General features: G+C 38.2%; 1 protein-coding gene across 6 annotated transcripts in view; it reads right to left on the bottom strand.

Moving 5' to 3' along the window:
- Positions 1-26,699, bottom strand: part of LOC100680449 — a 138,209-nt gene that overhangs the window by 25,579 nt on the left and 85,931 nt on the right. For all 6 annotated transcript variants that reach the window (XM_031925970.2, XM_032601816.1, XM_032601817.1 and 3 more), the window contains one exon: positions 17,274-17,455. In XM_031925970.2, the coding sequence (XP_031781830.1) occupies positions 17,274-17,455 (182 nt within the window). The remainder of the gene's footprint in view (positions 1-17,273; positions 17,456-26,699) is intronic.

The raw sequence follows: 26,699 nt of genomic DNA, 5'->3' as shown, positions 1-26,699 counted from the left end.
AGTCTTGCTTTATATACATTGTTGATTTTCTTTTAAAAACCCATTTAACATCAATTACCTTTTTATCTTTTGGTCTTTCAACAATTTGCTAAGTATTATTTTTCTTTAGACTATTAATTTCGGAGACTATCGCAATTTTTCATTGTTTATATTCATTTGAGTTCAACGCCTTCTTAAATGTATTCGGTAAATTTGCATCAATGTGATTTATATAAATGAAATGAGTTACTCGATTTCCATATCTGTTTACAGGACTTTTCTTTCTATTGGATTTTCTTTGCACTTTTAAGCTTGAATTATCATTTTCGGCAATATCAGAATTTAATTCGTTATCTCTACTTTCCCCGAAGGTCTGAGTAGAGATAAGAGTTCGATTTGAATTTACATCATATTCATTAATTTCGGATTCATTTTCCAATATCTTATTTTCTACCTTTATAGATTTGCTATCTTCCAAATCTCTGTCTTTTTCATCATTAAGTTTTTCTAAGCAAATAATTTTAGTATTTTCTTCAACTACTTGTACATGTCTAGCATGAATAACTCTGCCGTTGACTAGAACTTTATAGCCATTTTCTACATAACCTACAAGTACTCCTAATTGGGCTTTATCATCCCATTTGATTTATCGCAACGCTTCTGGCATCTCTTAGAACTCTTACAAAGACTTGACTTTTATAAATTTTCAAATTTTCTATGTTAGGTTTGCTAACAAAAAATATTTCATAAGGAGTTTTGTTTTCCGCTGTATTGGCAATTGTACGATTTTTTAGATAAGCAACAGTTTTCATAATCTCTGGCCAATATCGCCTGTGTATTTTTGCTTCTCGCATCAAGCATCTACCTATATCCATAGCTGACCTATTGTATCTTTCCGCTACTCCATTCAATTCATGGACGTACGTTTGACATGTTACTAGTTCTATTCCATTAGACTTTACAAAATCATAAATCTCACGGTTTAAATATTCTTTACCGTTATCACATTGCAACCTTTTTACCTTTTTATTGAATTTATTTTCTACTAAATTCACGAATTCTTCCAGACAACTGGCAGTTTCTGATCTATTTTTAATGCTAAAGATTCTAGTACATTTACTGTAATCATCAACAAATGTTACAAAATATTTTTCTCCATCATAACCAGTTTTGTTATGTGGGCCGTTCAAATCAGTATGAATGAGTTCAAAGATTTCGGTAGTTTTTGTTCTATTATTTTCAAACGGTACATTAGCCATTTTGCTTTTAATGCAATTTGCACATTTCATTTCAGTACTTTCCATCTTTTCCGGCAGGCCTTCGACTAATTTGTTATTTACTAATTTTGATAAATATTGAAAATTCACATGGCCAAGTGCCCTATGCCATTTCTCTTTATCAGTCAGTTTGACCGAATTAACATACATTGATTTAGTACTTTTTTTAACTACGAAGCTTTTCATGAAATATAGATTGTCTTTTTTATTAGCAACTGCTATTAATTCTCTACGTCTATTGTAAATTTTGGCATCATCATTTTGGCTACTACTGTATAACTTTCAGTGACTTTTGATAAACTCAATATATTTTGTCTGATACCTTGAACATAATAAACATTTTTTACTTCTACTTGTTTTTCATTATAATAATTTTTGAAAAATAATTTTACAGTTCCGATTTTAGTAGCTTTCAAATTTTTAATATTTTAATTATAATGTTAACTGTAAACAAATTTTTATGCAATTTTTGACTATAATGAAATATAAATGACATTATACTTTGCAATAAAATACAACAAAATCATTTGTATACAAGATAAATAATAATTTCAATAAATTAAAAATAATATACTTTACTAGTCAAGAGGTTGATAGAAAAATTCATTTGCTACAAACATCATAAACATTGAAGAACCTGCAACAATAAAATAAGCATTCGCAGTTTCTGTTAATGTGGCCAAAACCTAGACATTTGTAACACCTAAGCGGCACGTTTTTTGCGGTAAGCCACTCGGATCCTACAGTTAAAACCCATCCTATTGTGATCTTCTGCAGCTTAGTGATCTTAGCCGCTATCTGAGCTGGTACCCGTATCACTGCATTCTGCGTGTCACTGTACGTCTTTCGCAGAGATCTTATCGCAGAGTCTTCTATGATGTTCTCTTCGCCAATATGTTCCTGAAGTGCTTCTAGTACCTCCTTTTTTGAGGTTAGCATGTCTAGATCTCTTACTTCAATAGTTTCTTCTTGCTAAAGTGCTTTTATTGTGGCGCCTTCCACTAGTACTGCTTTAACTGCTTCTTGGAAGTCCGAGGTTTTGACTTCTCTTATGCGTGTAAGCTCTATCAGAAGATCTCCTGCAACTGTTCTGCGTATTTTATTTACGCTATTTCCCAGCGTGTTAAGTGACGGAGCCGCTTTTATTTTTGACAAAACGCCTGCATAGCTCTTTCTTTCTGCATCCTTGATGATTAAAGCATCCGCCTGAGAGGTCTTACCTGCTTCAGTCCATCCTTGCTGATCCTTTTCTGGTTTGTAATGCCAAGGACACTTTCACCCTCTGTGTGCGTGTGCGTGTGTTATTTTTTCTTTATGTGGCGTAGGCAGAGCAAGCTCTACACAAGTGGCCCTCCGACACCGGATTCCCACAGGTACTATCGTTGAACAATACTTCCGTGGGGCCTGTTAACTAGCATTATTTGGCTCCTCCTTGGAAGTTTGACATTTCCAGACATCCCCCATCCACCAAAGTGATAAGAAGTTTAAGATCAAACTCGTCTTCTTCATTCTGCATCGTCCTGCTGTCTTCATTTATTCTGCATCGTCCTGCCGTCTTCCTCATTCTGCATCGTCCTGTCGTCTTCCTCATTCTGCATCGTCCAGCCGTCTGCTTCCTGCAGCATTGTCCGGTTGTCTACTTTAAGCAGCATCGACCGGCCATCCTCTGGACAGACTCAACCCCGACACCTACGTTTCTCTGCATCGAGTGAGGGAGTCTGGGCTCAACTCAGTTACCTACATTCCTAAGCATCGATCTGAGAAGCACTTAGAGGTACTCAACCCTAGCTCCTACGTTCCTCTGCATCGGACAGGGAAGTGAAAGCTCAACTCTGTGACCTACGTTCCTCTGCATCAGTCCGAGGAGCGTTTCGTATCTATTACCTAGTATCCTTCGTCTAGCAACAGTTTTACTCAGCTGTTTCGCCTTGTCCTTTCGTTCTATTCTCTTCGTCATTTCTAACCTTCTTGAAAATGGTCTTTACGTAGTTGTTTACTGCGCACCAGCCATCCTTCGGTGCTGGCATAGATGTCATCATTGACTCAGGGGTCACCCTAGTCTGAAGGTAACGCTCGAGTTCTTCTTGTTCCATTTCGTATCGCGAACAGTTACAGAAGACATGCTCTGCATCTTCGTTTGCTTCAAAACATACTGATCAATTTGAATTATCCTCTATCTTGAAGCGGTGTAGGTAGGTTCGAAAGCACCCATGTCCGCTCAAAAACTGTGTAAGGTAGTAACTCACTTCCCCGTGTCGTCTATTGGTCCAGCCAATAATACGTGTTATGAGGCACTGCGACCATCGCCCCTTTCCACTGGAGTCCTATCGTATTTGCCACTTAGCTAGGATTTGTTCCTTTGCGGATTTCCAAACTTCCTTTTGAGTATTGTCACCACGCCAGTTTTTTTCGTATGTATTCTTTTGTTCTGTTGCTAGAATATCAATAGGCGGCATGTGTGTGTGTTTTTTCTCTCTGAGAAAGAGGTATTAAGGAAAATCTTAGAAAGACGATAGCATGACCTTGTTAATGGGGTCGTCGAAACAGCCCTATTCAGAATGTCAGCCGTGTGTCGGATTCCCACCGACTAAACCCATCCCCTCTACGGCCAGGTGAAAAAACACCCAGCCGTAAAAAGGAACGCCCTCTTTTCTTTATCGACTCTCGGTAAAGGTGCCTAGCTCCATCTTATATGCCCCTGAACCCCGTGATACCACCGTCAAGCAATGCTTCGCGGGGGAAGGGGGCGAGAGGCTTTCGCCCGCTTCTGGTTGATGTGGTCCTCATCACTATAGTCATCCTTCATTTTCTGCGTCGCACATACACACGTACGTACTCAGCCTCTTTGTCTTCTCCGTCTTTCCTGACTTTCTTGAGAATGTCTGCTGCATAGTTGCTGACTGCGCACAATCTATCCTCTAAGGTCAGCATGGCCGTTATAATCGACTCAGGAGTTACTCTGATCTGAAGATAACTCTCAAGTTCCTCTCGCTCCTGATGATATCGTGAGCAGTCGCAAAAGACGTGCCCAACATCCTCTGTTGCATCCGAACATACTGGGCAGTTCGCATAGTCGTCTAGTTTGAACCTATCCAATTACGTCCGGAAACATCCGTGCCCGGTCAAAAACTGCGTCAGGTAGTAGTTAACTTCCCCATGTCTTCTTTCAATCCAGTCTTCTATCCTTGGTATAAGGCGATGAGTTTATCGTCCTTTGCTACTAGCGTCCCATCTTGTTTGCCATTCAGCCATCGTCTTCTTTCTTGCGGCATCCCAGATCTTCTTCTGGCTTTTGTTACTCTATCGTTTCCTAGCTTCGAATACGTCCTTTCTTTTCAACGCTAAGAGGTTAATGGGTGGCATACATGCTATAGTGCAGGCAGCATCGCATCCTAAGTATCCTAAGTATTCGAAATTTTGTACTACCTCTATCTCCTTCTCTTCCCAGAAAAAACTATTCCCCTTTTTTCTCCTTCCCGCATTTTTGAACACTATTATCATTCATTTTTCCGTGTTCAATTCTAGCCCTTTCCTTTCTATTATTTTCTTAAATTTCCTTAGCACCTGTTTTAACCCTGTAGCATTGTTTGCCAACATCACTACATCGTCCGCGTATGAAATTGACCAAAATTTCTTTCTTTTTAGAACTATCCTTTTTTCCTGTACCTTACTTAATTCTTTTTCCGTGTCTGCTATTAGTCAGGCTTAGCGGGAACCCTTGCCTAACCCCATTGTGTGGCTTAAACCCACCTATTTTATCCTCCACTATCCTGATTTCACTCCTGGTCTCTCTATATAACTCTTGGACCCTATTCCTTATTCTGGCTTCTAGCCATAGTTTCTCCATCATTTACCACACCTCTCTTCTATTCACCTTATCCGCAAAAAACGCGTAGACTTTACCTCCCTTCTTATCCAGTTCAGTTTCTATTGCTTAACTCAAAATATAAATTGCGCCCGCCGTGCCTCTCTCTCCCTTTTTAAAACCCATTTAGGTATCGTCAAGCATCTCTTTTCCCTCTAGCTCCCTTTTCATCTTTCCTTATTATTTCTGCGTATAATTTATACCTTGCGCCCATAAGAGTTATCCCTCTATAATTCTTTGCTTCCTCCCTCTACCTTTTCTTGAATAGCGGGGTTATTAGTCCCGTTTTCCATTCCTCTAGTACTTTCCCCCCTTTCCATATGCTATTTAGTATCTTAGTTATTTCTCCTATTACCTTTTCCTCCCCGTGTATCCATACCTCATATGGAGTCCGTCTGCTCCTGGCGCTTTTCCCTTCTTTATTTTTCTAATTGCCTTCCTCACCTCGTTTTCGGTAATGTGTTCTTCTTCTCTCGAACTCTCTGTCTTTTCTCCTCCTCCCCGTATATACATGTTCCCACCTCTTTCTCTTCCTCTTCTCCCAGTTGTTCTTTTAAATACTTTAACCATTCCTCGTTCTTAATCGCACTGCTACATCTTGTTCTCCTCTTTCTTCTCCTGCATTTTACCACTTCTCAGAATTTTCTCCAGGTTGTGTCTTCTCCTGCTTTTATTACCCTCTTTTCCATTTCCGACTCCTTTTTCTTTTACACTAAAATTCCCCATTCTCTTTTCGCTTTGACGTATTCTTTTCTTCCTGCTCCTTCCTCTCTAGCCTTACCTCGCTTTCTTACATCTGCTATCTTGATTCTGCATTCCTTATCCCACCACGAGTTTTTCTTTATTTTTCTGCTACTTCCGTTTTTCTTTTTAATTGCTTATTCTAATTTTCTTTTTATTTCTATCCATTCTGTTTTCTCTTCCCCTTTTTTCAGTTCTTCTCGAAATTGATTTATTGCCCTTTCTGTATTTTTTCCTCCTCTTTCTCGTTTCCCCAGTACGTGTTGCCTGCCTCTATTTCCACTGCGTTGTGATCTGATTCTAGCCTGTAATTAATATTTATTTTACTCACCCCTCTTTTTCCTCCCTCATTAGCTATTACCTAATCTATTACTGAGTATCTTGCCCCTCCTATGTACGTGTATTCTCCTGTTTCGTCTCAATCTGTATTTCCGTTAATTATAATTAGGCTTATCTCTCTTATTTTTTCTAGTAGTTCTTCCCCTTCTCTGTTTTTCTTTTCGTCTTTTGATTCTCTCGTCTCTTCGTTTCCTTCTTCGTCTACTCCTCCTCCTTCGTATCCCGTTCTCGCATTCATGTCTCACCATATCATCTTCTCACCTCTGGCGTTCTCCGCCATCCTTTCTATCTCCTTAAAGTTTTCTTGTTTTTCCTCTCTCATGTATTCTGTACCTATCCACCATATATCTCCACCTCTTTTTATCCATGCTCCTATAAATTCATTTGTCTTTTCTTCTATCCACTCTATTCTCTCTGTTTTCACTCCTAATCTTACCGCCACCACCATTCCCCCTTTTACTCTCCCTCTTTCTCTCCCTTTTTTTTACGTACGTAGTTTTCTGCCCCTTGCCCTTTTAGTCCCTTTCTCTACCTGCTCCCGCCTTCTCCCTCTTTCCTTTCCCCCTATTCTGTTTCCTACACACCCTCATAAATCAATCCAATATGATGAAGCAAACAGCATTTAAAAGAAAATAACGACTAATATGAGCATGATCAAAACAACCATGATAGGGAATGCAGCTACAGGATGAAATAAGGAAACAGCCGAGAAGCATGGAACAACAGAAGAAATCGAGTATATAAGGAAAATAACCGTGATAACAGCAATGAAAATAGACAGAAATGACTGGAAAGCCTGGAATAGTAAACAGCAACAGAAAACAAAGTAGATAGAGGACAAGTTTTCAGACAGGAAGATAGTATCTACCAAGATTTGAAATAACAGCAGCCATATTATGAAAGTGACATCAATAATTTAAACTCCGAAGAGACTCCTTACGAACTCGAGTTGACGAGCAAGAAATACGGCCAAACAAATATCTAAAAAAGAGTACTTTAGATATTTGTTTGTATATACTTATGACGGATATAAAATGCCTTTTATGCAGATAGTATCAAAGAGATAGCTCGAAACACACCCGATCATCTTTATGAATAATTTCTAGACACAATTTGGAATTGTTTGAGAAAAGAAGTGAAATACATTGCTGAAACTGACAGATTCGACGACCATTTTAAATTATTAGGATTTTTGGAGTAGCATTTTTGTTCTAATAATAATAATAATAAAAATAAAATTACAGATAAAGAATAAATGGCGGCAAACATAAACAAATTTTTCTGTGGGATAGTTGAGTGATATTATTGTAAAACTTAATAATGCCAAACTCAAACTGTCTGAATTAAACGAAAATTATATTTTTCTGTAGCCTACAAATTCGATAGACGTAAAAACAATAATAAATAATTTATAACTCAAAAATGGTGGCATTTACAAAGTAAATGCTAAGACGCTACAGGTAATTTGCAACTATATTGCGAAACCATTAAAACATATATTCAATCTATGTATCGAAAGAGCAAGTTGGCCTAATTCGCTCAACCATACCGATTTACAAATCTGCTAAAAAGCACATCATAACTGATTACCGACCAATCTCCATCATTTTAAACACCCCAAAGATTTTCGAGAGAATCATTTATAATCGAATATATAATTTTGTTAAAAAAACACAATGTTATATCTAAGCAACAATTTGGTTTTATAAGGATGATCGGCACAAAAAATGCACTCAATAATTTAATGAGCACTCTGTATAATAATGTGGATCGGCAAATACCAACAATTGTAACCTTTTTAGATCTAGCGAAAGCCTTTGATACGGTTAAGCACCATATTATACTAGACAAGTTGTATCGTATCGAGATTAAAGGCCAGGGGTTAGATCTTCTCGCAAGCTATATCTACTTTTACTCTTTGGTATCTATAGTTAGATCTTCTTCTAAACTATAGATACCAAAGAGTAAAAGTAGATGAAAAAGAGAGCGAATTCTTATTAGTAAACACAGGTGTTCCATAAGGTACTATCCTAGGAACACTGCTATTTATCCTGTACATTAATGATATCTTGGGGGAGATCCTACATAAGGCACTTATGTGATACGCTGACGATACGGCAATAATAGCATCGGAGGAAAATTGGAAAGATGCCAAAAATAACATAAACAATTACATATGAGTTATATCTAAGTGGTTATCACTAAATAAATTATAATTAAATGCTAATAAAACAGTATGTATGACTTTCGGTAGTTACTTTGATAGTGTACCAACGTAAACAAATATTAAAATAAGAGACAAAACAATTAACAGGGTCGAAAGCTTTAAATATTTAGGAAATGTCATCAATTACAATTTAAAATGGAACAAGCACATTCAATACATAGTTCAATACAGATTTTTACAAATTTTCTAAAATATATATACCAGATAAAATATCTGGTATATATATTTTAGAAAATTTGTAAAAATCTGATAGTTACGGGTTTCAAGAGACAGAGAGAAAATTCGATATGAACAATCTATGAAATTTATTTCGGACATTCGATTCACATGCCAAGCGTTTCTAAGTATTTAATCACACACACATACATCCATCCACACTCATACTCGGTCGTCTTCGACAATGTCGTTGGAAATAATTATTTATGATGACTTCTAAGCTTCGCTTTTCTCGGTCAATTACTAAAATGCAATTCACGCAAAAGATTGCTTCTTGAGAGAGCAAACCTCACCAGTAGCTAACGTAATTTCTTGTACACTGGTCACAGAGCGTAGACGTAGATTTAGCGTGTAAATCTAATGTATACAGAGTAGTCGTGCCGTAGATCTCGGTTTTCTATTTGCTTTCTCCGAAAGAAGTGGCGATCCCACAAATGGCTGTAATCGGAATAGCTTTTAATATCGCGCGGGTTCTGAAATCATAATTTACGTATGTTTTTCAACTGCTTACCCCGATTGGGCGTGAATACGGCTTCGTCCGCGTGACAGAGTTTTTTCCAATTTGTTAGTCGATCTATAAATGGAGTGATATCAATTTCCGTTATTGATGATAGCGCGACGCAGATATATGTTGTTTATGATGCTTACCTGCTGCTGCTTGGTGAGGAACGGCAGAGAGCCCTCGGCTTCGCGCTATGACTCACGTCGCCGGCTGGCTCGCTTTTGCCGAAAAATTTAGTATATAATGTAACGAGCGCTGAGATTTCGGATCTCGCGAGCTCGTATGTCGCGCGATTAGGACTAGACTCTAACAGACAACGTCAGCGGCGGCGCTGACAAAGGATTTTTCCCGCAAAGAGCGAGAGCTCGCTCAAACTCGATTTCGCTTCGGCCGTGAATACATCCACGCAACGAACCGTCAGAATCCGCGAGCCGATAACTGCACCCGGCGCACAAGTGTGTTTATCAAGCTTCGGGTGTCTGGAGGGGCGCCTCTAAAACCACTGCAGCCCGCATCTATTCCTGGGAGCCGTCACCGGTCGTGAGGACGAGTAAGTAAGATTCTTTTCGATACCCGGGACGAAGCCGCCGAAGGCCGACATTCGTCGCCACTAAATCATTGGCCGAACTTCGCCTGTGAAACGGTGCGCGTTCCTCTCGCATTCGCGCGTGCAAGTGTCGTTATTAGAATATTGTCACCTTTTGTACCACAACTTTGATTTTGACAATATACTTTATTCTTTTCCATCCATACGCGAGGTTTCTTTCTGTGTCTGATACCCGATTATCCCGATTGACCGTCTACCCACGAATACGCGGAGGAAAGCATGATGCTTTGAGCGCACAACGCATTTATATCGAGCATCGGCAGGCCAAAGCACTGGTAATAGCGCTACACACAGCGGCTAACGTCCACTAGCTATCACTCGGCCGTCATCGAGGGAAAGCCGAGCGGGAAAAGGACCTTCTCGAGGTGACGTGCGGCATCTTCGCAGCCGCACGAATTGTATGTCGAACGCCCCGTTACAATAAGTACTTGTCAGAAAGCATAAATACAAGATGAAACTACTGAAGCACGCAAAAATTATGGAAACAAACATAGGTATTTCTTTAAACATAATATAAGCAGAAAGGCACGTAATTCAAAGTCTTAGAAAAAACAATTAGGATACACACCAATGGGTGAAAATATCTTAAAATATGCCAAAATATCTGATTTCAATTCAGATGATTTTTATCATTGCAAAAAGTTTGTATGCACAATAGTTACACAAGAAAAGGTAGAAACAACTATAGTTAACTCAGAGACTACTTTAAGATCGACCTCAAAATTGGAACCAAAATATTTCGCAAACCGACAAAAAATATATGTAATATAATGACGCGAGTCAATTTTTAAAGAAAACCATATTCATCATCGAGAAATCAATCATAATACTCAAGTTGGCGAAAAATTTAAGATTCGAAGCTATTTATACTACGTATAGTGACATAATTTTCACAGAAATCCTAAAAGCACCCTCGCCGGTAATCAACGAATCAAGTACAACACTGCATTTGTCAAAAAATTAAAACACATCACACAAACTTTTGATCACTCGCATATCATCACGAACACGATAAAATTATTTTTCAAATTGTCTGAACTGATATCTAGACCCAAATGGCCGATGAAGATCAAAATTCAAAATTTTGAACTTACGTCATTCCAAAGTCACTCTGCAAGATCTACTTGAGCAACTCTATTTTATGATAGAATTTAATAAGAAAGAGATTTCATTCACTCTATTAGTTTCATATCTTGTTTATTCGTAATCATAGCTCTTGATTGTAATTTTAAGTACATCTACTTGACATATCACTTAATCATTGAATTTTAATCGCAATGATATTTCAAAATTATTTTAGAGAAGACAAAATTTGTGCTCAATTATAAAATCCAATGCATTTTCAAACTTTTTCACACTTTGTTTAATAACTTTTATAATGAATGAGATAAAATATTCTTAAACTCAGCTAAAATCTTTAGAAATTAAAAATAAGAGTTGTGTTTCATAAATTAATAGATACTTTGCTTATACGGGGTTATATTACAATATCAAAAATAGTTTGGCTACACTAAGTAAGATGAATTCTTGTTTTTTTTTTTCAATTTTCAACAAAATCACACCAAACAAGACTAGGAATGATAAAATTTAGACGAAAGACTGGCTTCCTGCAACTAAAATTACTAATGCACATGACCTGCAATATTAAAAAATTGTTATTTGCACCTTGTGGTATTATTAATGACTATCTAATCGGGTCTTATTTCTTTGAAAATAATGTTAACAGAGCTAGATACCTTTATTTTCTGACATATAAATTACCAAATCTGTTAGCTAATATCGATCTAGAAACAAGAGTGCCTATATGATTTTAACATGATGGTTCTCTGGCTCATAGAAGTTTAGATATTCAACAATTTCTAAATCAAGTAAACCGTAATCGATGGATAGGTATTGGACGTGGTGAAGATTATTTTAATGCCCCCCCCCCCCTAAATCCGCAGATCTCACGAGCCCCGATTTTTATTCTATTTATACGCCCCCCGATTTATACCAATAGAGAAAATATGATGTATCAAATTACTAATGCTTGCAGAGGTATACCAAGGGATGTTCTTTTGTATACTGTTGAAAGCTTCGAACGACGAATTCAACTGTGTATTAGAAATCATGGAGGAATTTTCGAACACTTTATTAGGTAAAGTATAAAGTCCGCATACCTTTTCTATGGTCTTAACTTCATCGGCCGCTACCATAACATGCTTACATTTATGGGCCAAGTAAATATACTTGCACTCATTGGCCGGTATCTTCACGGTTCTGCCTTTATCGGTCAGTATCATCACGGTCTTGCCTTTATTAATTCTTGCCTTCATAGGCTGGGCTAAGATTCTTGCCTTTATTGGTCAGAATCTTTGGGGTCTTTTCATCATCGGTAGGATCCCAATCGGACCTGAAAACCCACCCTACTACGTCCTCGTCTTGGGTCCTGGACATAAAGTTTCATAATGATAACTAAATGCAGGAAATAGTATTCGAGGCGCTAGATGTTAAAAATATCTTCTTCTGTTTTTGTTCTGGACAGAATCGAGCGAAGGAGCGCGACGGGAACCGAGAGCGGAGAGCTAGTGTAACAGACGTCCCTCCGCAGCTAAGTCGGAATCTGTATGGATCAGCAATGCTATCCATGGCTACCAGGCTATCAGTTGAGGGTGGTCTGACCACAAAAATGAGGGATTTTTTATTTATTTATAAAATACGCAAAAATCAAAAATTTTGTTTAGAGCTGTTTTTTTTTAGGTTTCTTTGCCTCTTCTCCTGAACCTTTGCTCACTATTTTCAGTGCCTAAAGCACTGTCAGCGATATATTTGCATTCTTTAATCAGTCTGCCACAAAAGTCTGCAGATGGCACTGCGGAATTCTACGGACTTGGTCTATGTTCATGTTTTTCTATAGACTGATTCCGCGACCATTGTGACGTCTGCTAATCTGTAGACTTGTTGCATATAGTTTAAGCATTTATTATTTCGTTTGATATATTGTCCAAACTATCAATGATATTCGGATATGTACTTATCGCTTTTTCTATAATTTTAAATGGAGATACGACAATGTTTGCAAATTTTATGCGAGTTACATTTTCCCTTTGCGCAAATATAAGTTCTGATATCTAATAATACAGAGCTTACTTCAGTTCCTTGTTCATTATTTTTCATTTGATTTCTTTGCTGCATTAAACTCTGTATTTCTAAAGATATTTCACACCATCGCTCACATTGGTCTTGGTTGAACATAATAAGTTGAAAGCCATATTTTAAATTGCTGGCAGGTTATCGTCACGGAAGTATTTATTACACTCATTGATCCTCAACAAATCTTGTATCTTTTTGATATTTGTTTTCCTTCGCAAGTCAAGATTTTGATATTGTTTGGCAGTTTATTGTAGATGTTGATTGCTTTGACAAAACTATTTTTAGTATTAACATTTTTATTATACCTTGGTCGAATTTTGTATTTTAACTTATTTATTTAGATCATATAAATATGCCCTATAACGTAGTTTGTCTCTATAGGATGCCGTAACGTATTTATCTGAACATAGAAATGCTACAAAACTTGAAAGCCAAACTTAATTACTCAAAAGTTAAGTAACAATGCTATGCAGTTTTCTCTTTAATATATACCAAACTTTCTCTTATAAATATTTTTCGTCTCTTTATGATTTTATACGTTATTACTGTTCAGTCCTTTCGGTAATAGGTTAAATGCATAAAGAGCTACAAAATAATTGTTTTGACTCACAGTTTTACCTATTTTTGGTAGTCTTACTCCTAGTATTGCTAGTGCTTGAGTTGTACATATTTCTTAAATTTGGATAATGATACAAAACAGCTTCCAATTAGAATAATTACCTTAAAGTATGAAGAGCATCTTGTATTTAAAACTGATTTTTGTTTATAATTTTCAATTATTTATTTTGTAATCCTTGCATCAAGCTTAAACAATTATTATACGCTCCTTCCATGGCGATTATGCCATAATTAACTAAACTTTGGAAAAATTCATAGTATATCATCAGCGATATTTTTTTGTTCATTTCTAATTTTTGCATAATTAAAAATTAAATATCTAATTTGTTCAATTATATTATTCACGTTTTAGTCTATTTCATATTACAATCGAATAGTACTTGTAGACATTTATGGCTCTTTTTTTTATAGCATTATTACCTATCTTAATATCTAAAGTTTTGGGAACGCTATCACAATAGCTACCAAACGTTATATACACTGTTTTGCTAACCTTGAATGATAATTTATTAAGATTAAACCACTTTGAAACTTTTCTAAGATGATTGTCCATTTTGTCTTGCGCAGAATTCTCATGTAAATTAGTGAAGTAAAAATCAGCTATGCGTTAAAAAAACGCATAATTCAACTCGTACAAAAGTCGGATGCACCTTATTATTGTTACTGTTACGTCCTGAGACGTAATGTAATATTTAGCAATTATCCAGTAAGCACAAAATTGATGAGTGCGTACAATAAGTAGATCAGCGGAGTTAATGAATACACCCAAATACGAGATGCGATCAGTTAGTCAGTCGATATTATTCACTCAAACTGGACTCTGCTACGACACTCTCGGCTGATGACAGAGCTACCAGGATAAAGTCGCAATTTGGTTTAAATAAATAGCGAAGTATATAATTTATATGTGTTCATCATTAATCCCATCCTGCACACGACTGTCCCAGATACAGCAGTAGAGTTCCAGCCCAAATCAAGTAAGTACAATTATTCAATAAATAAATAAAAAAAGATCGGGTCGTGACTTAGAATTACCATCCGACTAATTCAGAATTGAAAAATGAATTGAAAAATTACCAAAAAATTTAAATACAGTCGTTAAATATGCAAAATACAAATTTGAGAATAATGAGATAAAAAGAAACATTGAAAATCCAAAACAGTTATGGAATATTATCAATAATAAACTTAGCAAAAACATTAAAAAAATTAAGTCACTTGACCATTTAATCTACACTATATTGTAAGTTTCTCCATTAGCTATTACTGGCAATTTTCTGGCATATTCGTCAGCAAGTCATTCGCGTAAAGTATAAATGTATAGAGCCAAGTATCGGCCCTTGTGGGACACCAGTATCTACGTTTTCGAAATCACTAGTATGTAAACCTATTCCTGTTTTTTGTTTCTTATTGTTGAAGTAACTTATAATAAATTGATGCCTCTTACCTCTTATACCATATGCGTAAAGCTTGTCTAACAGTATTTTATGATTAACAGTGCCAAATGCTTGATAGGTCTAGAAAAGTAATAGCTACCGGTTCACTTTTAAGTAGGTTTTAGAAATTATGTCCAACGCGTTTTTGGTTCTAATTTTTCAGATAAATCTATAATAGTTTTTACTTATTATTTTACTTTGACTTATAAAGTATATAATTCTATTGTGGATAATGTTTTCAAAAAATTTAGCACTATTTGATATTGACATTAGGTATATAATTACTTATTTCGTTTTTCTCCCAGCTTTGTATATTGGATATCCCTTCAGCTGTCTTTAACATATCTGGCCTAATTGCCAATTCAAAACTTTGATTAATCACATGGGCCAAGGAATCTGCAATGATTTTATCAATACCACCTTTTTTAATTCCATGCTGTCTATTATTTTTATAATTTCAAATTTGTAGTTTGGTTTAATGTAAATTGTTTTTGGATTGCTTTTCGGTAGTTCTAGTTTTTTATTACTTTGTGCAGTTATTTTATTACTCAATATTTTTCCAAGGTTGTTATAATACTCATTCTTTTTTTTCGCGATTTCATCCCAAGTCTTGTTTATTATATTAGTTTCAATTTTTAATTGGTCAATAGTAGTCTAATTTTTATTTTGTTTTCGCCTATTTTGCTATTTATGCAGGCTCAGAGTTTTCTTGAAAGATTATTCATATTTTTTCTCAATTGCTTTCTTTTCATTTTTGATTATACCTGATTTAATAACTTCATCTGAAATTTCAACAAATTATTTGTAATTATCTTTATTATCGAAATTATGAGATCTTGTTTAGGAGTTATTTTGGATTCATGCAAGCTTGAGTTTTTTTTATACTTTGATATTTAACACGCTATTAAATTTCTTTTATTATTTCACGTATATTTTCATTTGGATATTTTGAATTTGTCTAGCAGTGTTAAATAGTTTTTTGCAAGTTTAATTATATATGTCTCCTGACTATTTGTTATCTTAAATGAAAAAGTTGTAGTTCTTTGAAAAATACAACTTTTTTTGTTGACATCAAATCATGAAAATGCTTGTAACTCGAGTTTACAGGCCAAAATTGATTTTTTACAGCGAAAAAATCGGTGATTGTCATAGCGGTGATGGGCATGGCGAGTGCTAAGCTGGTGCTTATTGGCGTCTATGTGCACTTCAGCAACATTCATACGATCTTAGAGCTGGATTTACGTGATTTCGACAGTAATACTTTGTGTTTCTGGCTGATTTAACCAACCAGAGACTACCTTAAAGCTATACTTGAACTTCTTGAATGTGCTGGATGGCGTTTCTAGCATGAACTGCTTGGAATAGACCATAGAGCTGTTTTTACACTTTTTGTCAATTTTAGTTAGCGTTGCTGGCAGCTAGAACCATTTTGAAATAATCGTAAAGCTGGGTTTATACTGTTTGGAAGTATTGGTGAGCGTTTTGTAGGGTGATTCGGCGCGAAATTCAGCTATCAATCATCGGTCACTTACATGCTCGGAGAACTCTTTCTCTCGCGTATTTTATTAATTATTTGTTCTGTTTAATACATTATTACAATAACTTCCATAATACGAATAAACTACCACCATCTATTTTGATCTCGCACTGGGTCCGTCAGGCGAATGCTTTTCGCGCATCGTCTGGTAGTCCTTGTTTGAAGGTAGTGTTGATGCTGCAGGAGCTTCTTTATTTTTTTCTCTTCTAATGAATATCGACAAATATTATAAATAATATTAGTTTCCTAGTTGTAACGACACAAGCGAAGGCGAGAGTGAAAGAGAGAATTCTGCCTCTGGGACAGACGACCATTCTATATATATGTATGTATGTATGTATATATATATACACACACACACACACACACACACACACATATATATACATATAGCGCACATACCTCTATTAGCAAAAAATCGTTTTTATCGATTTTTGAAGGTAACCGCATTCTACGTAAATGTGCTGGGTCAATCCGAAATAAGACCATCACGTTGTTATTTATACAAAAAGTTTCCAAAAAAATTATGCATGATCCTCCAGTCTCACAGAGATAATGGTGTAAACACGTAAAACAAATCAAGATGAATAAAATTTAATTTTATATTGTTTGCGAGAAAACTTTTCATAGAATTTCAGACTGGTCAGTCAAAAATTGCTTGAAATATCTTAAAAAAATGAATCTAAGACGAAATAAAGTACCATAAAATTAAATTTGTCAGGGTTTTTATAAATGAAGCAGCCTATTTCATTATTTAAAAGAAAGCCAAATTAAACAAATTTTGAATATTAGCTTACCTTACAACTTTCTGAAAAATCCTGTACATCGCATATAGTTGTTAATATATTACTTGAATGTTTTGACACCAAGAAATGAGGACCTCTTTTACAAAAAACACATACCCATGTTAAATCTGCTGTCTGAGCATCATAGCGTATTGACAGTGTGGAATTGAACAAACTTGTATTTGATGCTTTTCCTACAAGTAAAATAGAGCAGTTTATTATTATATTGATTCAAATTACCCTTCTGAAAAATCATTTAAATAATGCATTATTTTATGCAATATCCTTCTATCCCGTTCAATCTTAAAAATGTTTGAAATACAAAGTTATAGATGACTGGACATCAATTGCACGAAACGTAAGTCATAGAACCAAATTCGTGACCTCTTTGTAAGAATTTCAAAAAGGTCTCTCTAATTCTAATCTCTCTATATTATAAAAAAGTTTCACCGCCGCACAGTGGGAGAAAATGGACAAAATTCGAGCCACGCGTCATTTTTAATCGTAGAGCCATGATTTTTTTTAAACTCTTTAAAAAAGCATCAAGTTTAAGCTACAGGTGCGGAAATTATTGTATCACCCTCCCCTAAACCCATGCGACCCCTAGAAGCCACCCTACCAAACTACAAGCAATCTAACTCATCTATCCCAGGGAACAGCGAGTTAAATCGTTTTATTTTTTCTTAAAATAATTAAGCCACACACCATAAGCCAGCTAATAACCTAAATACCTACCCCTAACCCGCTTAACCCCTAGAAACCATCCCTACCAAACCACAAGCAGGCTAACTAGCCTAACCCTGGGAACAGCGAGTTAAATCGCTTTATTTTTTCTCAAAATAATTAAGCCACACACCAGAAGCCAGCTAATCACCTAAATACCTACTCCTAACCTGCATAACCCCTAGAAACCCCCCTTAGCAAACCACAAGCAATAAAACATGGTTTAAAAAAAAATCTTTATTCATGTCGATTTTTCACATTGAAATCATTTAAGATTTAATGTTTAGAGCGAAGAAATCGTGTCCTCGAGACTTAAACTTCAGTGTCAAAGTTTAAATTTTGAAAAAAAAGGTAAAAGCACATAAAATGGCGGCTAACGCGGGAAAATCGTGAAAAATTTCCAGAATTTTTTACTTGAGAATGATAGACTTTAGAAAAAAATTTACTGAAGAAAAAGTTCTTAGATTAAATAAAAAAATACGTTGAAATCAGAATTTTTTGAAGATTTCTCGAATTTATTATATTATAGTATAATTTAATATAATTAAATCTATTGATTATACGAGTGTTCGATGGCTAAATGGCAACCTTGACGTGGTAAAGGGACTTAAATCTGTTTCAACGCCGATGACTAATAGCAGTTCATTCAACAATTACAGCTAACAAATAATGTGACTAATTTACTTGTAATAATGTCTTGAATTACATGGTTATACGATTCTGCGTGTTTCCGGTCTGGCCTGTGGAATGGGTTTTTATTATTTTTAGAAAAAATAAAGCGATTTAACTTTCTGTTCCCAGGATTAGGTTAGTTAGCCTGCTTGTGGTTTGGTAGGAGTGGTTTCTAGGGGTAGGGGGGTGAGTGGTTAGGTGGTTAGCTGGCTTATGGTGTGTAGCTTTATTATTTTAAGAAAAAATTAAGCGATTTAACTCGCTGTTCCCAGGGTTAGGCTAGTTAGCCTGCTTGTGGTTTGGTAGGGGTGGTTTCTAGGGGTTAAGCGGCTTAGGGGTAGGTATTTAGGTTATTAGCTGGCTTATAGTGTGTGGCTTAATTATTTTAAGAAAAAATAAAGCAATTTAACTCGCTGTTCCCTGGGATAGATGAGTTAGACTGCTTGTGGTTTGGTAGGGGTGGCTTCTAGGGGTCGCATGGGTTTAGGGGAAGGTGATATAATAATTTCCGCACTTGTAGCTTAAACTTGATGCTTTTTTAAAGAGTTTAAAAAAAATCATGGCTCTACGATTAAAAATGATGCGTGGCTCGAATTTTGTCCATTTTCTCCCACTGTGCGCCGCCACCGCCGCCGCTGATTCAGAAATTTTCCCCCTAATTTCCCCCCTAATTTTCCTTAGCGGCTTGGAAAGTTAAGTGCGCGCGTCCGAGGTTTTTATAACCCTTTTACCCTCTCCTACGCCCGTATAAACATAATTATTATGATCTTTGTGTTTATCCGAAAACTCCCCCAAAAGGAATAGGTCCAACTTCTATTTTGAATAAATGATCTTTTCATATAGATCCTATGATTTTCCCTATAATGTTTCCTTATGGAGATATATATATAAGATATAATATAAGATGAAGTCCAATGTTGAAACAAAATCATAACAATGATACAAATTTATTATACTAATAATGTTATCGAAAAACTTGATAAAAGTAAATTGTTACATGTGTACCTGAAAGAGAATGAAATTACCTATCTTTTTACAGCGAGCAATTTATATTATCGTTTATCGTTCTTTTATTATATACCGTAGAGCGCAATTTTTTTAAATCATTTTAACTCCAAAACTAAATGTCAAATCTTTCTAAAAATTAACATTATTAAAGGTTATTAGAACTATACACCACTTTTATTTTAAATCATTTCGCGGGGCAAATCCTAAGAAAAACATCAAAAACTAAACAAGTTTTTTGTAGCAAGAGTACGATTTTCGCGTTTTTCTTTCTTCTTAAGCGGGACTAAAGTAACTTCTTTTCAGACCGGCGGGCAAACAAAAATCTTAGCAAGAGTTTTTTATGCAAAAAAAATTAAAAACGCTTGCTTAGATATTTTAAAGAAAACGGTTAATAGTTCACATCAAATATACGTATGTATGAGCGTGCGTGCGTGTGTCTGTGTGTGCATGCGTTATAAAAAATACTGTGTGCATGCGTTATAAAAAATACTGTGTGCACCAAGGGCTAAGTGGGCTTTTTGGCCTCGGTTACTGTACTCGTCTGCGGCTTTGCGTATTTTTAATCACATGCCATTTTTTGTTTTGCTGGCGATTTCAGCTCACAAAGTCTCAAAATGTTAGCCTTGGATAGAGCTAAGATTCATTTTGTGAAGAGCTTAAATTCATTCTTCCAAGGCTCTAACTTTATAGACCAGCTAACAACCCACATGCACAACTATTCCACATAGGTTATAATGGGTGACTTCAACTTAGACCAGCTTTCCTCATCTGAAGATGCAAATTTCATCAGGGCCTTCATTGATGTAAACTCTCTTTCGTCAGTTCCCTATGGTGCCACTCACCACAAACAGGGTTCTGATACCTGGCTCGACGTGTGTCTAATTGATAAGCAGGATCGCCTGCTATCACACTGGAAAATAGACGTACCTTTCATCAACGGATATGACCTTATCACGGCTACTCTCTACGTACAGATTTCACGTTACGTATCTAACACCTACTCTTACAGAAACTTCATAGGAATCAGCGCCGAGAAGCTAAGGGATTTTCTTAGCGCATGTGACTGGTTATCCTTCACTTCTTCTTCTTCATCACTCGACAAATGTATATCTACGCTTGACGCTAACCTTACGAACGCCATTAATCATCTCGCCCCATTGCGGACTGTGACACTAAGACCGAAGCGTCACCCGTGGTTCACCACGGCTCTTCGTGACCTCGTATCTGAGAGGGATAGACTTTACAGGTGTTTCAAACACTCTAGGCTCGATTCAGATCTCCGCGTATATAGACTAGCTAGAGACGATGCTCACAGACAGGTCGAGGAAGCCAGGCTGAATTACTATTATTCACGCTTGTCCAACCTTAACTGATGTTGCCGAGATCTGAAGGGAACTGGAGAAACTTGGATTTTCCACCTCTAAGGCCCCTTTGCCATCTCGCTTCACCACAGACGAACTCAACAAAGATTTCAGCTCGATCTCCAACGATTCGCTTGCTTCTGCTGTTAAGGATTATCTTCTCACCCTGGAAAGTCTAGACCTCCTGGAACATTAAAGTTCTGCACTATAACAGAATCGGATGTGTTGGCTGCGATATCGCATTTCGACACTCAGGCTAGGGGGAGTGACGGCATCCCACAGGTCGAAAATCATGCTGCTGAGCCCGTCAAGCATATCACCGCTGCTGTTGTCGTGAGGTTCTGCTCGACTGCAGTAAGGAACACGGTTCTGTCTAGTGCGCATCTGCTTGACAAACTAAGTCTAAAAGGCATTAATGGCTGCCCCATTTCAGGGAAGATCTATATGAGCCCGCTCTACTCGAAGCCTGTGTACCTACTAAACAAGAAGGCGAGGAAGGTAGCGAAAAGCTTAGGTTACGCACTTCCTATCGTAAAGAATCTCGTCGTCTTCATGTGACAGACTAGAGACGCGCCCTTGACCGCTATTCACTCCGATGCAGATCTTGCAGCACTCCCTCCGCGCGCAAACAGATTCTGACGCTCGGGAAATCGGTCGGCTCACTGCGTTGAGAGGCGGAACATGGTATTCGGGCACATAAATGTCAATCGACTTGCGACCCATTTCTCATTAATCGAAGAGCTCTGTGAAAATATGGAGACCTTCTTGACCGTCGATCAATCGGACGATCACTTAGCTTTAGACGGATACAATTGCTTCAGGGTTGATCGAGAAGGTCAAAGGGGAGGTGGAGTAGGCATTTACGCTCGCAACTATTTTAAAGTTAAAATCTTGTGTCACTAAGAGGGTGAAATCCCTGGTTCCTCATAGCTGAGTTAATAAACTGCAATCGCAGACCAGGCGCTGCCTATCCATTTCACTTCTTCCGATGCCTCTCTCTCCTCCTGCCGCACTTTACTGATGTAATAGACACGGGAGACTTTAACACCAACATGTGCATACGAAATTCTGCTTCAGCTACCCTATTGGACCTTATTGAATTGCATTCACTTAACCTAGTACCGTCCGGCCCGACGCACTATGTTTTTCGGATCAACCGCGATCCTACGCACACGCTGATCGATCTTTTTATCACAAACAACCCAGTATTAGTCACAAATCACAAGAAATCAGAAGCCCCATGCATAGCAGGACACGTTCTCATAGAAATAGTTACAAGCTATCTAAACCACCTCCGCAGAAAAAGTAGATCAAATCCCGCTGTCTCAAGCGCGTCAATACTGCGGCTTTAGCAGCGGAGCTACGCGCCAAACTCTCGCCCCTGGCCCCAGTGCCTCAAGCGGCAAATACCTTCCTTATCGCCACTTCACAACCGATCTCCGGAGTAACGCTGGGACCCTGTCCAGCTGACGCAAACCGGCTTTAGGACCAACTAACGAGAGCGCTCATCTCCGCTTACGATTCAGTGGCGCCACTCCGAGCTCCCTAACGTCTAAGAGCAAGCCGTGGATCAATCCAGGCATTCGGGCGCTCATGAAAAAACGTGACTCGGTCTACAAGATCACCAAGGACTCAGGATTGGACGAAGATGTGACAAGATTTAGACTGGCAGAAGCTGGAGACAAGAAGGATGTTTGAGACTAACTGAACCGCTTACGAGACGCTAAGCGAAGACAATTTCCAGCTTCCTCGTGACCAGCCCCTAAGAAATGCCCTGCAGGGCACCTTCGACTTCAGAACAGTAGCAGCGGCAGAAGTACGTGGAGCTGTCCTCGACGCCTCGTCAAAATCATGCCGAATGTGCTCAGATCTACACTCAGATCTACTGTCACAGTTTCCCAAATAGACTGAATCAGGCTCTGTCGGCTGTTCAGGCGGTCGCCCAGGCTATATCCGACTGGGCTACTGAAAATAGATTATCATTAAATGCAAGGTCATGATCCTTGGGAGCTAATCTTACGTCAGTAGAATCGATAATAACAATCTCCAGAAAATAACAGTCGACAACGTGCCCCTCTTTGTCACTGAAGCGTGCAACCTTGGAGTGTAGATTACGCCGAGCCTGGAATCGAAACTGATCGCAAAACACGTGCGGACCAAAGTTTTTCGCTCTCTTTACTCGCTCAAGTTCTATTGGCACTCGCTCTAAAGGAATCTGAGAAAATCACTAGTAAAAAACCTCGTTTTTCTCCGGTTCGACTACGCCTGTGCGGTTTATTACGACCGTGACGCTACACGTAACCTGAAGCTGCAACGTGCACAAAACGCTTGCGTACGTTTCGTCTGCGGGAACATTTCCTATCGAGCGCATGTGCTACCCATCGACTTGCGCTGGAGTTGGCTATCGGTGGTACGTAGACGAGACTATCTTCTGGGGTCCCTCGCCTACTCTGTAATAGCCCTGGAAAATTCGCAATACCTTGCAAATATTTTTTTCGCGATTGGACGTCGACGTGATCGCGAGAAGGTCAGAGCGAAATCCCCCCAGGCTCTAGTTTACGCTGCTCCTAGGACGGAAGCACTCAAACAATCTTTCAAAATTCAGGCATCTATGCTACTAAACTCGCTTAGCACAGTCGCGTTCGCACCTTGGAACGGAAACAATTTTAAACAACTTCTGCGAATGTCACTAGCGGATCGGGATAAACGCGACTGGGAAACGAGAATTGTCAACGCGAGGTTGGCCGTATTAATTAAATAGCTTTAGACTAAACACGTATTATATCTCTGCGTATCGATAGGCACTTATTATTATCACGTCTTCGCGGCTGTACGGGAAACTGAATATTTAATGCGCTTATACGTTTGCAACGTCGCAATTATAATTAATAATCTTAAATATAAAATAATTAAAAATATCAATATAAACGAATTAAAAATATTAAATCAAAACAATTTATACAGGCACGCAAGGTATAGTAATAGATTGTTTCTTAGAATAAATAACCTAAAAAAGTCATCAAGGATTAAAATTTAGTAATTATAAAAATATGTAATAATAGTATTTACAATAATAATTAACTAGCAGGGTCACCTTACTCCTAACGCCGCTCACCCTAAAAAATAGGGGATGCTACTCTTACTCTTCAAATCACCATGAAATACTTGCTCTTTTTGTAAGAAATAACCTCCAATTTGTTTCATTGAAAAATATTAATTTTAAGCCGAGATATTTAAAAAAAAAACGCTTTTTGGGGGTTAACTTTAGGGGAGGTTTTTACCCCTTAAAAGTGAAAATTAGCCGATAAAAAAAAATACGTGTCTCTTATTTTTTTATGTTCTACAACATATATAAAAATCATCAAAATCGGTGAGTTCGGGTTGGGTACCTTTCCTTGTAAGAGTGGCGTCCGCTTACCGTACGGTATCGGACGATGCTGTCTGCATTATAGCAGGCATGCCACCCATTGACCTTTTAGAGTTGGAAAAAAGGACGTATTCGAAGCTAGGAGACGATCGAATGACAAAAGCCAGAGAAAGATCTAGGATGCCGCAAGAAAGAAGACGATGACTGAATAACAAACAAGATGGGACGCTATTGGTAAGGGGCGATGGACTCATCGCCTTATACCAAGGATAGAAGACTGGATTGAAAGAAGATACGGGGAAATTAACTACTACCTCACGCAGTTTTTGACAGGGCACGGATGTTTTCGGGCGTACCTGCATCGGTTCAAACTAGGGGTGTGTGAGTCAAACTCGAACTTTTTTAATTTTGATTGCAAAATAAATCTGTAGTGTTAAAAATCTACTTAAATACCACGATTGTCAAGTTTTTACATATATCTAACGAATACTATGGTTTTTCCTTGTTTTATAACAGTGATATGTTACTTAAAGATTTAAGTACTTTTTCGAGTTTTTTTCGAGCTTTTGCCTAAGCAATAACTCAATTGGTTGTTTGGACTGATTTTTCAGCCTATCAACATTTCTTTGCTTTTGTAATCTATTGAATCTGTTCAATCCGTATGTTAACTTAAAATCTAAACACTTACAATATATTATTATGTCTTTGGTTTAATTATTTGCAATATAATGTCGTAACCAAATGTAAAACTCAACTTTTGACTCGCACACCTCTAGTTTAAACTAGACGACCGTCCGAACTGCCCAATATGTTCGGATGCAACAGAGGATGTCGAGCACGTCTTTTGCGAGTGCTCACGATATAATCAGGAGCGAGAAGAACTTGAGAGTTATCTTCAGACCAGAGTAACTCCTGAGTCGATTATGACGGCCATGCTGACTTCAAAGGATGGATGGTGCGCAGTCAGCAATTATGCAGCAGACATTCTCAAGAAAGTCAGAAAGGGCGAAGAAGACAGAAGAAGACGAAGAGGCTGAGTATGTACGTGTGTGTGTGCGACGCAGAAAATGAAGGATGACTATAGTGATGACGACCACATCAACCAGCAGTGGGCGAAAGCCTTTCGCCCCCCCCCCCCCCCCCCTCCCGCGAAGCATTGCTTGACGGTGGTACCGCGGGGTCTAGGGGCATAGAAGATGGAGCTAGGCACCTTTACCGATCTCGATTATCGTCTCGACGCACAACACACGCACACACGATTGCACGTAGTGCATATTGTTATTTTAAGTGAATAAATGTTCTGAGGGAAGATGAAGCCCGAAGGTTCTCTTAGTATAAATGATTAGAGTGTCATTATTGTGCATGCTAAAACCCTTGCTTCCATTCATGAATAAGCCATGCATTCATAATAAGAGCACAGAAGGACTCCGCCACTCTGCGCGGTCCGTCAAGACGGAGATGCTGAGTAGCCGAGGCGAGTTCCTGGTCGTCACCCGACGATCCTTTTGTTAACGTAATAGCTTTGCGCATCGGTCCCTAAGCTCGGTGGGACACATTTTGCCCGATTTCGCGCTAGCAAAGCCGCAACGTTACAGGTTTTTCTAAGATTTTCTCTAATACCTCTTTCTCAGAGAGAGAAACAAAAACACACACAGATACTGTGACGAACAGACGCAAATTCGTATTTCGAGCGCTCGCCGCGTCGCGCGGTAGCGCCATGCGCGAGAGCAACATTGCCAGCTCGGCGATACCCAGGAGGCGCGCTACTCAGATAGACAGGAGCGCTAACGCGACTTAGACGTGCGAACGATACCGGTACAACACGCGCGATTATCTACAACGCGTGACGCGAGCCCCAAAACACCCCGAGGTCATCTGCTGGACGATTCAGCCCCACGCGAACACCACCGAGAGCACTAGGGTACCCTAGCAGCATCACCGCATCGACCAGGAGGGACGCCTCCTACTCAGCCAGAACCAACCCCGTCAGCGACCGGCAGACACGCGGAGGCCGAGTGATCGGCTCGTCTTTAGCTCAAGCCGCGAGTGCGAAAGCGTCCTCTCACGCTAAGCGGTACTTGTAATATCATCGGAGGAGAATATAGAATTTCATTACAGAATACAGATGCATGCCTTGTTATCCTGCGACCTTATCACGTCCTTCTGACGAACCCGGTAGAGCAAAGTCGGTAAAATCGAGGCGCGTGCCTGGCCGGAAGACTGCACGAGCTTCGCACGCCGCGATGTTTTACATCGAGGCGACCCGGCTGCATTGAACGGAGTCGGCATTGCACCGACGGCTAACGT

The sequence above is a fragment of the Nasonia vitripennis genome (genome assembly GCF_009193385.2).
Source record: "Nasonia vitripennis strain AsymCx chromosome 3 unlocalized genomic scaffold, Nvit_psr_1.1 chr3_random0006, whole genome shotgun sequence".
NCBI classification, from domain to species: Eukaryota; Metazoa; Arthropoda; class Insecta; order Hymenoptera; family Pteromalidae; genus Nasonia; species Nasonia vitripennis.
Note: the sequence above shows the minus strand (reverse complement) of the source record. Positions and strands in the feature narration are given on the sequence as shown.